Consider the following 16,972-nt stretch of genomic DNA (forward strand, 5'->3'; position numbering starts at 1 on the left):
GAGATCTGCTCCTCTTTAGCTTTATCCTGGTCCTTCTTCTCTCCATCCTCCACACTGAACCCACACACACACACACACACACACACACACACACGTACGTTAGAGCAGTTCTAAAGCAAACACTGAACAGAAGTATAGTTTGCGTTCCTCCTCAATACTCACTCGACCTTCTCTGATTCACATTTGGCCTCAAATTCAGCTGCACGCCTACTAGCTGCTTCCTGCACAGAAAGCACACACACACACACAGGTTTATGAACTGTGGGGACATTTCATAGGTTTCCATTGTTCTTATATTGTACAAATGTTATTTTCTATCCCGATAGCCCCCCCTAAAATATCAATAGCTCCACTAATAATTACTGAAAACCCTTGCACCTGAGGACTGATATGCCATCCCTAAAGTTCAGATAGCCCCATCCTTAATGACTGATAGCCCCACCGGAGCGCTCACCGGCCCTGCACACACTGCTGGACATGAATGAATGTGTTAACGGTATAACTGTGCTGTTCTCACGGGTGCTGTCTGATATTGCAGTGATGCTTTTGACATATACTGTACCTTATTATATGCATACGTTATGTTAATAGCAAAACTTTTCATGAGTAGTGAAGTTAGTTTACTCAGTGTAAGCCCGTTTGCGATGGTGTACGTGGTGTTCAATTTAACATATAGCTGCCACTTGCACGGCGGACAGCATCTGGCGATTATATGAAGGATTAAACAGAAGCTCTCGTGCTAGATGTGGCAAACAGTTACCTGAAAACTCCATCCCACAGACTTTTCATAGCGGACTTAAAGCCAATTGAAGTCTTTTATCCACTCTTGGAAAAGTGTAGATGGTGGATTAACATTCAGCACATGGTCACTAGTAAGATGTGTCATTATTTGTAACTTTAGATTGTTTCTAAAACTAAATCTGTCAGTGTTATCTTCATTCTCATCTTCAGCGCTGTACAGTTTTTCACGGTAGCAGCTCTCTCTGTCATCCCCAGCCAGAAGGCATTGACTGAGTGATTGACAGCTGATATTTCAGTGCTAGAGCAGTGGGCCAATAAGAAGAGCGAGAAGGCGGGGCAAGCATTACGGACTTGGATTTGTTTACTGCACCAAGTTGACATGACAACTGTTTTAAACTATTCCTGAGCGCTGCGTTTCCTGTTTCAAGTGCAGAGATGCATTCTGTGTGAATGTCTCCCGAATGTGGTGAACATTTTGCAGTAAAAACTGGTCGCACACAACAATTTCTTGCACTCACACACATGCTCCCAAATATATTTTGAGGTTGCATAGATAAAATTTCGGGCGCATATGCGACCAAAATGGTCGCAATTTCGAGCCCTGCCACCATAACAGACTGAAATGCCCATCCTAAAGTACAGATAGTTCCACCCTAAATTGGGATACAGACAGCCCCACCCCACAGTACCAATAGCCCTACCCTTAATGACTGATAGCCCCTTCCTAAAGTCGATAGCCCCACCCTAAAGGACTCATAGCTTTACACTAATGGACTGATAGTTCCATCCTAAAGAATTGAAGGCCCTCCCCATAAAGAATTTATACCCCCCCTCCCCCCACCTCACCCTAAAGGACTGATAGCCCCGCCCTAAAGGACTGATAGCCCCACCCTAAATGACTCATAGCTTCACCCTAATGGACTGACAGCCCCACCCTAAAGGACTGATAGCTCCATTCCATGTTACCAGCAGTGAATAGTCATTTTTAGGGGGGAGGGAAGGTTATGTTGCTTGATTAAAGATAATATTTATTTACAAAAACATGAAGTGCACAGATACATCGTTTATAACAAGCACTACTATACTTACTATACTTAACATACTATACTTACTATACTTAATATACTATACTTACTATACTTAATATACTATACTTACTATCCTTAATATACTATACTTACTATACTTAAAGCACTACTATACTATACCACTATACTGATTTGATGCTGAATTTAAGCTAAAAGTGTTCCCACCAGACCCAGAGATCAGCTGATCGGTTAAAAAATGATAAAACTCAACTCTAATTCTGCACAATGAGCATACGCCCCCCCCACCCCAACAAAAATGAGTGTAAACAGCCAGACCTGTGCTTTTTTCTGATGTACGGCGCTAGCGAGAGACGGAGTGTCCACCCCAATCACCTCCGACACATCCCCCAGGCCGGGCTCCATGCCGTGTTTCCCTCCTTCTCTCCTGGGCTGAATGTTCATCAGCTCCGTCATCAGGTCCTCCACGTCTTCCTGATCTCCAGCCGAAAGTCGCCCGAGCTCCGAAACAGAGGACACATCGCAATACTCCAGCTTCTCCATCTCCAGGACATCCCCATGGATCCCGAATTGCGTGGGATCCGGCATATTGCCCAGGATATCCGTCACTTTAAAGGACCACATGAAATTAGAATTAAGATTTTCAGATGTCAACATTGTTTGTTTTTAGGATATCTATGAGATACTCTGTCAAAAATATCCAGAATTTAGCAGTTTTCCCTAGTTTGTGATTCATGTTTTTATATTTTAATTGATCTGTTGTGATGATTCTACAGTCGCTATGGTAACACAACAACTATAGAAACTGATCTGTTGTAGCGATTCTACAGTTGCTATGGTAACACAACAGCTATAGTAACTGATATGTTGTGATGATTCTACAGTTGCTATGGTAACACAACAACTATAGTAACTGATATGTTGTGATGATTCTACAGTTGCTATGGTAACACAACTAAAGTAATTGATCTGTTGTGGTGATTCTACAGTTGCTATGGTAACACAACAACTTAAGTAATTGATCTGTTGTGGTGATTCTACAGTTGCTATGGTAACACAACTAAAGTAATTGATCTGTTGTGGTGATTCTACAGTTGCATACTTCAGTTTCTGATCAAATCCTCTGACCAATCAAATGCTTTTTATCATCTGACATGCCCCGCCCTCTTTTTCTAATTTGCAATACATATGATGCGCTTAAGCTCAATCACTCTCATTGGAAGAGCTGTGAGAAAACAAAACACTATTGGCAGCTTTTTAAAAAAGGGGGAGGAGCTATACTATACCCTGCCCTCTCTTCATGCTTCGTTTGAGATTACAACAAACATCAAATAAAAAAGCACTTCACTGGACCTTTAATGTTCCTGGCTCCTTCTACGAGTCCGCCGCCGAAAAGCGTGGACCAGAGTATGTGGAAGAAGCCCCAGACGAGGCTGTAGAGCGAGCGGAAGAAACCGATGAAGATCATCCAGAAGAAGTAGAAGAATCCTCGTATCAGGTCTCGAAGGCTCATCTTCCTCAGTCTTCGGTAGCGTCTGCGCAGGCTCCGGAAGGTCAGCAGCTGGCGAAAGTTCGTCAGACTCTTCCTCATGGAGACGCAGGCTAAAGTAAACGCAGAGGAAGATTCCATCACTCCGTCATCTTCATCATCGTCCACATCATCGCTCTGAGCATCTTCATCATCTTCGTCTTCTTCATCCTCCTCCTCCTGTCTCTCAGCGGCGTCAGGTTCAGAGATCAGAGACGCCAGCTGCATCTCGAAGATGGTGTCCTCGCAGAAGTTGACGAACAGCTCCATCTTCTCAGACTCGCCGCCTTCGTTGACCACGTCGAAGATGAACTGACGCTTTGACTCTTTCACCTGCAGATTATAAGACTATTAGAACTGAAGTCTCATTTATACTGCTGCATTCTGTCTACTCTGCTCTGCTCTGTGATGCTTGTTGGCATCCATATGAAAAAATAGTTTAGTAATATAAAGTAAACACTATAGTGTTCTGAACCAAACTATGGCAAAGTACTTGAATTAATCTGTTGTGGTGATTCTATGGTTACTATGGTAACACAACAACTATAGTAACTGATCTGTTGTGAGGATTCTACAGTTGCTATGGTAACACAACAACTATAGTAACTGATCTGTTGTGGTGATTCTATGGTTACTATGGTAACACAACAACTATAGTAACTGATCTGTTGTGAGGATTCTACAGTTGCTATGGTAACACTACAACTATAGATCTGTTGTGATGATTCTACAGTTGCTATGGTAACACAACAACTTTAGTAATTGATCTCTTGTGAGGATTCTACAGTTGCTAGGTTAACACTACAACTATAGATCTGTTGTGATGATTCTACAGTTGCTATGGTAACACAACAACTTTAGTAACTGATCTGTTGTGGTGATTCTACAGTTGCTATGGAGACACTACAACTATAGTAACTGATCTGTTGTGATGATTCTACAGTACAGTTGCTATGGTAACACAACAACTATAGTAACTGATCTGTTGTGATGATTCTACAGTACAGTTGCTATGGTAACACAATACTATAGTAACTGATTTGTTGTGGTGATTCTACAGTTGCTATGGTAACACAATAACTATAGTAACTGATTTGTTGTGGTGATTCTACAGTTGCTTAGGTGACACTACAACAATAAAAATTGATCTGCTGTGGTGATTCTACAGTTGCTATGGTAACACTACAACTAAAGTAAGTGTTCTATAGTGATGATTCTACAGTTGCTATGGTAACACAACCACTATAGTAACTGATCTAGTAATTGATATTGTATTTGAATAAATCTGCAGAACTCACGTTGTTACGGAATCATATACATAAATAAATACTCTAGAACTCTACATCATTAATATTGTTTACTGAACTGAATAATTTTTCTATAGTTAATGAATTCTGCAGCATCAACACTGTTACTGAATTAAACAGTTTTATTTAAATTGATATTATCATAGCTGACTGGACCTGTGGTTTCTCCCACTGTGTTCGACTGGATTCGCTGATCTCGAAGTAAACCCTCTCGATCCTCTTTGCTCCGCCCATGATCTCAATGCGACCTAAGAAGGGCTCGAAGTAGTTGAGAACGCTCTCGGCCAGGTTGAGGAATGCAGACAGACGACTGTCGTGAGGCATGTGCTCTGACAGATTGGTAAGAAGAACAGCAACGTTGAATCCGATGTCTTTGGCGGGTTCGTGGAAACGCGTGACGAACTCTTCATAATTAAACATATCATTTTCATCCGCCTCGACGCAAGACAGCAGGAACTCGATCTCAGACTGTGAATACTGCTTCTGGTTCTCCATGGACTTCTGGAACTCCTTCTTGGAGATGACGCCTTTGCGGTCGGGGTCGTGCTCTTTGAAGTTCTCCGAGGTGGTTAAATCTTTCAGCTTGAGGAACATGTCGAAGAACTTAAGGATCATCTCCACGTTGCTGGACGACTCCACCAGTGTGTCCACCATTTGCTTGCCGATGGTGCCGTTCACAACGTTTCCTGCGGGAGAACAGAAAAATTTAGAAAGGGTTCCCTGATTCTATGTGGTTGCTAGGCTATTACTATGTGGTTGCTTGGGGCATTTTGAGTGGTTGCTAGGCTGTCACTTTGTGGTCACTATGGTGTTTTCAGTGGTTACAAGGCGCGTGTCTCTAAGGTGTTTGAGTGGTTACTAGGCTGTTGTTATGCAGTTGCTGTGTTTTTTTGAGTGGTTACTAGGCTGTAGCAATGTGGTCACCATGATATAAAGAGTGGTTACTAGATTGCTGCTATGTGCTCAATTAATAGTTACTAATTACTAGGCTGTCACTATGCAGTCGCTGTGTGGTTACTAGGCTTTGTTGGTATTCAATCACTGTGCTGTTTTGAGTGATTGCTGGGCTGCCGCTATGTGGTTGCTTTGGTGTTTTGATTGGTCACAAGACTGTTGCTATGTGGTTGTTGTGATGTTTTAATTGGTTTCCAGGCTGTCACTTCAGAGCTGTTGTGGTGTTCTGAGTGGTTACTAGGCTGTTGCTGTGCAGCTGCTGTGGCGTTTTGAGTGGAAACTAGGCTGTCACTATGCATTTGCTGTGGTGTTTGGAGTGGTTGCTAGGCTGTCATAATGCAGTCACTGTGTGGTTATTAGGCTTTGTTGCTATTCAATCCCTGTGGTGTTTTGAGTGGTTACTACGCGCTGATATCTAAGGTGTTTGAGGCGTTACAATGCTGTTGCTATGTGGTCAATGTAGTGTTTTGAGTGGTTACTAGGCTGTCACTATGCACTGCTGTGTGGTTCTTAAGCTTTGTTGCTATGCAATCGCTGTGGTGTTTTGAGTGGTTACTAGGCTGTCGCTTTGTGGTCACTTTGGTGTTTTATGTGGTTAATAGGTGCTGATTACTAAGGTGGTTAAGTGGTTACCAGGCTGTTATTATGTCGTCACTATGGTGTTTTGAGTGGTTACTAGGCGCTCGTCACTAAGGTGTTTGAGTGGTTACAGTGCTGTTGTTATGTGGTCAATGTAGTGTTTTGAGTGGTTACTAGGCTGTCACTATGTACTGCTGTGTGGTTCCTAAGATTTGTTGCTATGAAATCGCTGTGGTGTTTTGAGTGGTTACTAGGCTGTCACTATATACTTGCTGTGTGGTTACTAGGCTGTGTTGCTATGCTATCAATGTGGTGTTTTGAGTGTTTACTAGGCTGTCACTATGCAGTCGCTGAGTTGTTGTAAAAGGTTACTAGGCGCTGGTCATTAAAGTTTTCAGTGGTTACTAGGCTGTTGTTACGTAGACCCTGTGGCATTTTAAGTGGTTAAATGACTGTTGCTATGCATTCGCTATGTGGTTACTAGGCTGTGTTGATATGCAGTCTGTGTGGTGTTCTGAGTGGTTATTAGTCTGTTGCTATGTGGTTTTGAATGGTTACTAGGGTGTCACTTTGTGGTGACTATGGTGTTTTGAGTGGTTACTAGGCGCTGGTCTCTAAGGTGCTTGAGTGGTTACTAGGCTGTTGCTATGCAGTTGCTGTGGTGTTTTAAGTGGTTACTAGGCTGTCGCTTTGTGGTCACTATGGTGTTTTGAGTGGTTACTAGGCTGTTGTTAAGTAGTCACTGTGGTGTTTTTTTTTGTGGTTACTAGGCACTGGTCACTAAGATGTTTGAGCGGTTACAATGCTGTTGCTATGTGGTCAATGTGGTGTTTCAAGAGACAGCCTAGTTGTTACTAGGCTGTCACTATGCAGTCGCTATGTGGTTACTAGGTTGTGTGGCTATGCAGTCGCTGTGGTGTTCTGAGTGGTTATTAGACTGTTGCAATGTGATTTTGAGTGGTTACTAGGCTGTTGCTATGGGGTTACTGGTGTGTTTTGAATAGTTACTAGGCTGTCACTTTGTGGTCACTATGGTGTTTTGAGTGGTTACTAGGCGCTGGTCTCTAAGGTGCTTGAGTGGTTACTAGGCTGTTGCTATGCAGTTGCTGTGGTGTTTTGAGTGGTTACTAGGCTGTCGCTTTGTGGTCACTATGGTGTTTTGAGTGGTTACTAGGCTGTCACTATGCACTTGATGTGTGGTCACTAGGCTGTGTTGCTATGCTATCAATGTGATGTTTTGAGTGGTTAGTAGGCGGTTGCTATGTGGTCAATGTGGCGTTTTGAGTGGTTACTAGGCGGTTGCTATGTGGTCAATGTGGTGTTTTGAGTGGTTACTAGGCTGTCACTATGCAGTCGCCGTGTTGTTTTGAAAGGTTACTAAGCGCTGGTCACTGAAGTGTTTTGAGTTTGCTAGGCTGTGTTGCTATGCAGTCGCAGTGGTGTTTTGAGTGGTTACTAGGCTGTCGCTTTGTGGTCACTATGGTGTTTTGAGTGGTTACTAAGCACTGGTCACTGAAGTGTTTTGAGTTTACTAGGTTGTGTAGCTATGCAGTCGCAGTGGTGTACTGATTGGTTACTAGGCTGCTGCTCCTGCAGGAGAACAACACAATTTCCTTTAAAAAGATTCTCAGAGGTTATTATCTGTCTGTGCATGAGTGTTTGTGAAACAGAACCTTCCAGCAGCGACAGCATCATGACGATCATGTCCTTCTGCAGATCCATCAGCTCCTTCAGCAGCTCGATCTGACTGGAGTCCTGAGAGGATGCAGCAGAAACGCATTAGTGTGATGAAGAGTTGCTTCACAGCACGCTTTCATTCTCCACATCAACCTCACGCTTCATCTCGCAAACAAACCAGCATCAAACAACAGCAGATCAAGCTCGCAATCTCATCTCTTACTGAGATCATCTGCAGATCACACAAACAAGCACATGTAGTGTGTGTGTGGAGACATCTAGTGTTCACAGAGTGTACTACACAGACAGATCTGATCTCCGACTGCTCTTCCAGCAGTATAATAGAGCAGACAGATGTGAGTATCCTAATATATATTGAGCTTATTCTGCAAGTATTTTTTTGATTCTTTATATCTTCTGATTCCGTTTCAGTTATGGCAGAAATGACTAAGAATAAACAGCATGACTACACATAAATGGGGAATGGGTGGCAGGGCACACCCTTATAGATAGGGTGAAGAGCTCAGAGTAGAGCCGCTGCTGCTCCACATCTAGAGAAGTCAGCTGAGGGGGTTCGGGCATCTGTTTCGGAAGCCTCCTTCTCTCCCGAGACTGCTGCCTTTACAACCCGGCCCCGAAAAAGTGGATGAAACTGAATGAATGAATGAATGACAATTAAAACATATGAACACAACTGAGTAGGATGAAGTTCTTATCTGATGATGATAACTGCACATAAACTGGAGTAATCAGCTGTAGTGAGAGCATGTGCGCCTGCTGATCAGTTTATTTGACAGATAATAATGTGTGTGTGTGTGTGTGTGTGTGTGTGTGTGTGTGTGTGTGTGTGTGTGTGTGTGTGTGTGTGTGTGTGTGTGTGTGTGTGTGTGTGTGTGTGTGAGAGAGGGTCTTTGTGTCATTAATGTTGGTCTGCAGATATTATAAATGTGTGTGTGAGGGTCTTTGCATCATTATTGTTGGTTTACTTTGACACTAATACCCTCACACACACAATTATATCTGCAGACCAACATTAATGACACAAAGACACTCACACACACATTTATACCTGCACACCAACATTAATGACACAAAGACCCTCACACACACATTTATATCTGCAGACCAACATTAATGACACAAAGACCCTCACACACACATTTATACCTGCAGACCAACATTAATGACACAAAGACCCTCACACACACATTTATATCTGCAGACCAACAATAATGACACAAAGACCCTCACACACACATTTATATCTGCAGACCAACAATAATGACACAAAGACCCTCACACACACATTTATACCTGCACACCAACATTAATGACACAAAGACCCTCACACACACATTTATATCTGCAGACCAACATTAATGACACAAAGACCCTCACACACACATTTATATCTGCAGACCAACATTACTGACACAAAGACCCTCTCACACACACATTTATATCTGCAGACCAACATTAATGACACAAAGACCCTCACACACACACATTTATATCTGCAGACCAACATTAATGACACAAAGACCCTCACACACACATTTATATCTGCAGACCAACATTACTGACACAAAGACCCTCACACACACATTTATATCTGCAGACCAACAATAATGACACAAAGACCCTCACACACACATTTATATCTGCAGACCAACATTACTGACACAAAGACCCTCACACACACATTTATATCTGCAGACCAACAATAATGACACAAAGACCCTCACACACACATTTATATCTGCAGACCAACATTAATGACACAAAGACCCTCACACACACATTTATATCTGCAGACCAACATTACTGACACAAAGACCCTCTCACACACACATTTATATCTGCAGACCAACATTAATGACACAAAGACCCTCACACACACATTTATATCTGCAGACCAACATTAATGACACAAAGACCCTCACACACACATTTATATCTGCAGACCAACATTACTGACACAAAGACCCTCACACACACATTTATATCTGCAGACCAACATTACTGACACAAATACCCTCACACACACATTTATATCTGCAGACCAACATTAATGACACAAACACCCTCACACACACATTTATATCTGCATACCAACATTACAGACACAAATACCCTCACACACACATTAATATCTGCAGACCAACATTAATGACACAAAGACCCTCACACACACATTTATATGTGCATACCAACATTAATGACACAAAGACCCCCACACACACATTAATATCTGCAGACCAACATTACAGAGACAAAGACCCTCACACACACATTAATACCTGCACACCAACATTAATGACACAAAGACCCTCACACACACACATTTATATCTGCAGACCAACATTACAGACACAAAGACCCCCACACACACATTAATATCTGCAGACCAACATTACAGACACAAAGACACTCACACACACATTTATATCTGCATACCAACATTAATGACACAAAGACCCTCACACACACATTAATATCTGCAGACCAACATTACTGACACAAAGACCCTCACACACACATTAATATCTGCAGACCAACATTAATGACACAAAGACCCTCACACACACATTTACATCTGCAGACTACCATTAATGACACAAAGACCCTCACACACACCTTTATATCTGCAGACCAACATTACTGACACAAAGACCCTCACACACACATTTATATCTGCAGACCAACATTAATGACACAAAGACCCTCACACACACATTTACATCTGCAGACCAACATTACTGACACAAAGACCCTCACACACACATTTATATCTGCAGACCAACATTACTGACACAAAGACCCTCACACACACATTTATATCTGCAGAGCCACATTAATGACACAAAGACCCTCACACACACATTTATATCTGCAGACCAACATTAATGACACAAAGACCCTCACACACACATTTATATTTTCTCCACCTCTGTTTCTCACTGACTGGAAACGCTGTTGTATTCACAAATGATTTATGCAATATTTCAGTTTCCACATTAGATTACTTAGCATCCTTGGATGGAAACATAGCTAGTGATTGTCTAACATACCTGTGAAAGCTTCATTTGCATGTTAGCGAAGACATGCAGAAATCCAACAACGGCGTCCCAGAGTCTGCTGTGGGCCAAACTCTGCTGGTTCCCGATGCACGGACCCTGACACACACACAAGATGCAGGAGCTTTACATCTAAAACAATGTTAAAAGCAGCATCCAAGAGCTTTAGCTGTTCACAAAACACAAAAGCATGGCTACATATATACAATATAATACCATTGCAATATGCATAATACAAACTAAAATATCAATAAAAGTGCAAATGCTGTAAAACACAAAGAAATCTAAACATGCATACAATATTGTTAAATAACAAAACGTTAAATAATACAGATACACCTGTCAGTAAAACAACAGAAACGAGTGTGTACTGCTGGTCTCGGTGTTACCTGGATGTATTCGGTGAGTGAGTTGAAGATCTGTTTGGCCACAGCGAGAGCTTTGGAGAAATTACGCTGACCGGCCTCGTCCATCACATCTTTACCAGAGTAATACCAGTAAAAATCACTGATGGACTCCTGCAAACAACAGCACAACATCACTATACACACACCAAACACAGAAATACACAAACACACATCGCTATAAACACAGCAGACACAACAAAAACAAGCATGCTGTGGTGTTCTGACTGGTTACTAGACTGTTACTGTATGAATGCTGAGGTATTTCGAGTTGTTAATGTTTTGAGTGGTTACTAGGTAGTTGCTATGCAGTTGTACCGTTTTAAAGGCTTACTAGGCTGTTGCTATGTAGTCACTGTGGTGTCTTTCTGTGGTCGCTGTGGTGTTTTGAGTGGTTGCTAGGCTGTCTTTCTGTGGTCGCTGTGATGTTTGGAGTGGTTGCTAGGCTGTCTTTCTGTGGTCGCTGTGATGTTTGGAGTGGTTGCTAGGCTGTCTTTCTGTGCTCGCTGTGATGTTTGGAGTGGTTGCTAGGCTGTCTTTCTGTGGTCGCTGTGATGTTTGGAGTGGTTGCTAGGCTGTCTTTCTGTGGTCGCTGTGATGTTTGGAGTGGTTGCTAGGCTGTCTTTCTGTGCTCGCTGTGATGTTTGGAGTGGTTGCTAGGCTGTCTTTCTGTGGTCGCTGTGATGTTTTGAGTGGTTACTAGGCTGTCTTTCTGTGGTCGCTGTGATGTTTGGAGTGGTTGCTAGGCTGTCTTTCTGTGGTCGCTGTGATGTTTTGAGTGGTTACTAGGCTGTCTTTCTGTGGTCGCTGTGATGTTTGGAGTGGTTGCTAGGCTGTCTTTCTGTGGTCGCTGTGATGTTTGGAGTGGTTGCTAGGCTGTCTTTCTGTGGTCGCTGTGATGTTTTGAGTGGTTGCTAGGCTGTCTTTCTGTGGTCGCTGTGATGTTTGGAGTAGTTGCTAGGCTGTCTTTCTGTGGTCGCTATGATGTTTTGAGTGATAACTAGGCTGTCTTTCTGTGGTTGCTATGATGTTTTGAGTGGTTACTAGGTTGTCTTTCTGTGGTCGCTATGATGTTTTGAGTGGTTACTAGGTTGTTTTTCTGTGGTCGCTGTGATGTTTTGAGTGGTTGCTAGGCTGTCTTTCTGTGGTCGCTGTGATGTTTGGAGTGGTTACTAGGCTGTCTTTCTGTGGTCACTGTGGTGTTTTGAGTGGTTGCTAGGCTGTTGCTATGAGGTCACTATGGTGTTTTGAGTAGTTATTAGGCTGTCTTTCTGAGGTCGCTGTGATGTTTTGAGTGGTTGCTAGGCTGTCTTTCTGTGGTCGCTGTGATGTTTTGAGTGGTTACTAGGCTGTCTTTCTGAGGTCGCTATGATGTTTTAAGTGGTTGCTAGGCTGTCTTTCTGAGGTCGCTGTGGTGTTTTGAGTGGTTACTCGGTTGTCTTTCTGTAGTCGCTATGATGTTTTAAGTGGTTGCTAGGCTGTCTTTCTGAGGTCGCTGTGGTGTTTTGAGTGGTTACTAGGTTGTCTTTCTGTAGTCGCTATGATGTTTTAAGTGGTTGCTAGGCTGTCTTTCTGAGGTCGCTGTGGTGTTTTGAGTGGTTACTAGGTTGTCTTTCTGTAGTCGCTATGATGTTTTAAGTGGTTGCTAGGCTGTCTTTCTGAGGTCGCTGTGGTGTTTTGAGTGGTTACTAGGTTGTCTTTCTGTGGTCGCTGTGGTGTTTTGAGTGGTTGCTAGGCTGTTGCTATGAGGTCACTATGGTGTTTTGAGTAGTTACTAGGCTGTCTTTCTGTGGTCGCTGTGATGTTTTGAGTGGTTACTAGGCTGTCTTTCTGAGGTCGCTGTGGTGTTTTAAGTGGTTACTAGGCTGTCTTTCTGTGGTCGCTGTGATGTTTTGAGTGGTTACTAGGCTGTCTTTCTGAGGTCGCTGTGGTGTTTTAAGTGGTTACTAGGCTGTCTTTCTGTGGTCGCTGTGATGTTTTGAGTGGTTACTAGGCTGTCTTTCTGTGGTCGCTATAATGTTTTAAGTGGTTGATAGGCTGTCTTTCAGTGGTCACTGTGGTGTTTTGAGTGGTTGCTAGGCTGTTGCTATGAGGTCACTATGGTGTTTTGAGTAGTTACTAGGCTGTCTTTCTGTGGTCGCTATGATGTTTTAAGTGGTTACTAGGCTGTCTTTCTGTGGTCGCTATAATGTTTTAAGTGGTTGATAGGCTGTCTTTCTGAGGTCGCTGTGGTGTTTTGAGTGGTTACTAGGCTGTCTTTCTGTGGTCGCTATGATGTTTTAAGTGGTTACTAGGCTGTCTTTCTGTGGTCGCTATAATGTTTTAAGTGGTTGATAGGCTGTCTTTCTGTGGTCGCTGTGATGTTTTGAGTGGTTGCTAGGTTACTGTGTACCTGTAGTCGGAGCAGATAGTCCACCGTGCTGATGATAATGTTCACCGTGGTCGTGTTTCCCGTCTGTGTTCTGAGAAAGTTCTGGAAATCTAAAACAAGGGCATCATATAACACAGGCATTACTTGTGAAGAAGATCATTTGTTTGTGTGATCGAGATGTGATGTGATTTCTCACCATTATTGTGTCCTTCACACAGGAGCTGCAGGAACCTGAACAGATCTTTGGTGAACTCGTCGTTCTGCAGGACTTTAGAGCCTTTGAGGGAAACACACACACAGCTCAGACAGGGCTCTTCAGCAGAGATCTGACACCACCACTGAGAATCTGTCTATGAGCCCCGACCATCAGAAACACACTACACCTCATTACTCAGACCCTCCAGGATTTTGTGAGTCTACGACTGATGAATTTAACGCAAAATCAAGCCAAATAATAAAGCATTTTTATATAATTTTTAGACACAGATTTCCTGCAGTTTGTGGACACTGGTCAGGGCACTGTGGAAACTCCAGCCGCACCACAGAGCGCTGTCTGCAAAGCTTTCCAGTAGTCGCAAATAAAATCTGCTCAACCATTGTGCAAAGCCTTAATTTATTAGGGATCACCATAGGGGAATGAACCGCCAACTATTCCAGCATATGTTTTATGCAGTGGATGCCCTTCTAGCTGTAACCCAGTACTGGGAAACATCCATACACACTAATTCACACACACACTCATACACTATAGCCAATTTAGTTGATCAGTTCCCCTATGGCGCATGTGTTTTTGGATTGTGGGGGAAACCGGAGCACCCGGAGGAAACCAACGCCAACACGGGGAGAACATGCAAACTCCACACAGAAACACCAACTGGGACTCGAACCAGCCGAGCGACCTTTTTGCTGTGAGGCCACAGTGCCAACTACTGAACCACCATGCCTCCCGATTTTAGGAGTATAGTAACAAAAAAACCCACGATAAATAAATTAAATATGGGCGGGTATTTTTGCATTTCGGCAGGTTTTGAATATTTTTGGGCTGGAATCAGTCAGCTACATCTGGCATTACTGTGTGTGGGAAAATACGGCAAAAGTCTTAACATTACATGATAATAGTATTTTACATGGTAATAGTTTGATTGTGGTGTTTACTTTAATAACTCCACTAATATCTGCAGACTCCACATGTCTTAATTACATTTCTGTTTAGTTCAGTGATGACTTTAGTCTGATTAAGTTCATCAAAAATGGCTGTTTACACGGTAGACTCATATTAAAATTGTATTAAAGTATTGTTGCCCATGTAAACATACTCAATGCTCGACTCAACCACACCGTCAGGGCTCTGCGATCTTGTACATCAGCTGCTTTTCTGTATGTTTGTACATCAAAAGCAAGTATCCTATGGCTCACGCTCATTGACAGTGGAAGATGATTTACGGTTAGTTCTTGTCAGGAATCCAACCACGCTGTCCTCACAGAAGCAGGCTCAGCCATCACACTGAATCAGATATATTTATGTTTCAATGTATGTTGTGTTAACGCTACGCACTTTAAACACAGTAAGTAATATGTGCATGATGTTTGCACATGCATTATAATTTTGGCGTGCGGTTTGGGGTGGGGTGGGGGGCCTTAATCGGGGGGTATTTGAGGAGGGGTGCGAGTGAAATTGGCCAAACTTGTTTGAAAACCCCTGATCTACAGAACAAACCGTCGTTATACAACAACTTGCCTAATTACCCTAACCTGCCTAGTTACGCTAATTACCCTAGTGAAGCCTTTAAATGTCACTGTAAGCTGTATAGAAGTGTCTTGAAGAATATCTAGTCTAATCTAAATCACACTGAACTGAGCTAAACTGAACTGAACTTAAACACTAAAAACTGAACTACCCTGATCCAGTTACTATGAACATTTATGTGAAGCTGCTTTGACACAATCTACATTGTAAAAGCGCTATACAAATAAAGCTGAATTGAAATTGAATTGAATAAATGTAATAATAATAGTTAAAAAATGCATTTTTACATACCTCTCTCCTTCCCATAAAATGTCCTCATTTGTATGTCAGCCATTTTGGATGCAGTTTAAGAAGTGGTTCCCATAGATATATACATTAGATGTCGCCTACCCTGTTGTTGTCTATTGGAGGGCAAAACCCTAAAGTGAAAGCAGGTTGGGGCGGTTGATGTCAAGGGACCTTTCGCGGACGCCACCCTCAATATTCTGCCGCCCTAAACGCGGATATAACTGAGGGCTCGGGTGGTGAGGGTCGTGTCGCAGACGCCGACCTAGACGCAGATATAACTGAGGGCGCAGGTGTTAAAGGAGCTGTCGTGGACACCGCCCTCTCTATTCTGCCACCCTAGACGTGGATATAACTGAGGGCGCGGGTGTTGAGGGTAGTGTCACGAACGCCGCCCTAGACGTGGATATAACTGAGGGCGCAGGTGGTGAGGGAGCTGTCGCGGACGCCGCCCTCTCTATTCTGCCGCCCTAGACGCGGATATAACTGGGGGCACGGGTGCTGAGGGTAGTGTCGCGAACGCCGCCCTAGACACAGATATAACTGATCCCGTGGGTGGTGAGGGTAGTGTCGCGAATGCCGCCCTAGACGAGGATATAAATGAGGGCATGGGTGGTGAGGGTAGTGTCGCGGACGCCGCCCTCTCTATTCTGCCACCCTAGGCGCAGATCTAACTAAGGGTGCAGGTGGTGATGGTAGTGTCGCGAATGCCGCCCTAGACCTGGATATAACTGAGGGTGCATGTGGTGAGGGAGCTGTCAAGGACGCCGCCCTCTCTATTCTGCCGCCCTAGACGCGGATATAACTGAGGGCACGGGTGCTGAGGGTAGTGTCGTGAAAGCTGCCCTAGACGCGGATATAACTGATGCAGTTGGTGGTGAGGGTAGTGTCGCAAACAGCGCCCTAGAAGCCGATATAACTGAGGTGCGCGGTGTTGAGGGTAGTTTCACGGACGCCACCCTCTCTATTCTGCCGCCCTAGATGCGGATATAACTAAGGGTGCAAGTGGTGAGGGTAGTTTTGCGGACGCTGCCCTTGACGCAGATATAACTGAGGGCATGGGTGCTGAGGGTAGTGTCGCGAATACCGGCCTAGACGCGGATATAACTGAGGGAGCGGGTGCTGAGGGTAGTGTCGCAAACACCGCCCTAGCCGCGGATATAACTGAGGGAGCGGGTGCTGAGGGTAGTGTCGCAAACACCGCCCTAGCCGCGGATATAACTGAGGGAGCGGGTGCTGAGGGTAGTGTCGCAAAT

At 43.6% G+C, this 16,972-nt stretch overlaps 1 protein-coding gene across 2 annotated transcripts in view; it reads right to left on the reverse strand.

The window, feature by feature from the left end:
• Window positions 1-16,972, reverse strand: part of LOC101884734 (ryanodine receptor 3) — a 253,838-nt gene that overhangs the window by 18,088 nt on the left and 218,778 nt on the right. For both annotated transcript variants that reach the window (XM_087289686.1, XM_087289685.1), the window contains 10 exons: window positions 13,881-13,961; window positions 13,706-13,794; window positions 11,299-11,427; window positions 10,904-11,008; window positions 7,829-7,910; window positions 4,779-5,308; window positions 3,141-3,648; window positions 2,106-2,395; window positions 163-221; window positions 1-54 (listed from right to left, as the gene is read on the reverse strand). The exon at window positions 1-54 is cut by the window's left edge and continues 124 nt beyond it. In XM_087289686.1, coding sequence (XP_087145812.1) covers window positions 1-54; window positions 163-221; window positions 2,106-2,395; window positions 3,141-3,648; window positions 4,779-5,308; window positions 7,829-7,910; window positions 10,904-11,008; window positions 11,299-11,427; window positions 13,706-13,794; window positions 13,881-13,961 — 1,927 coding nt within the window. The remainder of the gene's footprint in view (window positions 55-162; window positions 222-2,105; window positions 2,396-3,140; window positions 3,649-4,778; window positions 5,309-7,828; window positions 7,911-10,903; window positions 11,009-11,298; window positions 11,428-13,705; window positions 13,795-13,880; window positions 13,962-16,972) is intronic.

The sequence above is a fragment of the Danio rerio genome, chromosome 17 (genome assembly GCF_052040795.2).
Source record: "Danio rerio strain M-AB ecotype USA chromosome 17, GRCz13ab, whole genome shotgun sequence".
NCBI classification, from domain to species: domain Eukaryota; kingdom Metazoa; phylum Chordata; class Actinopteri; order Cypriniformes; family Danionidae; genus Danio; species Danio rerio.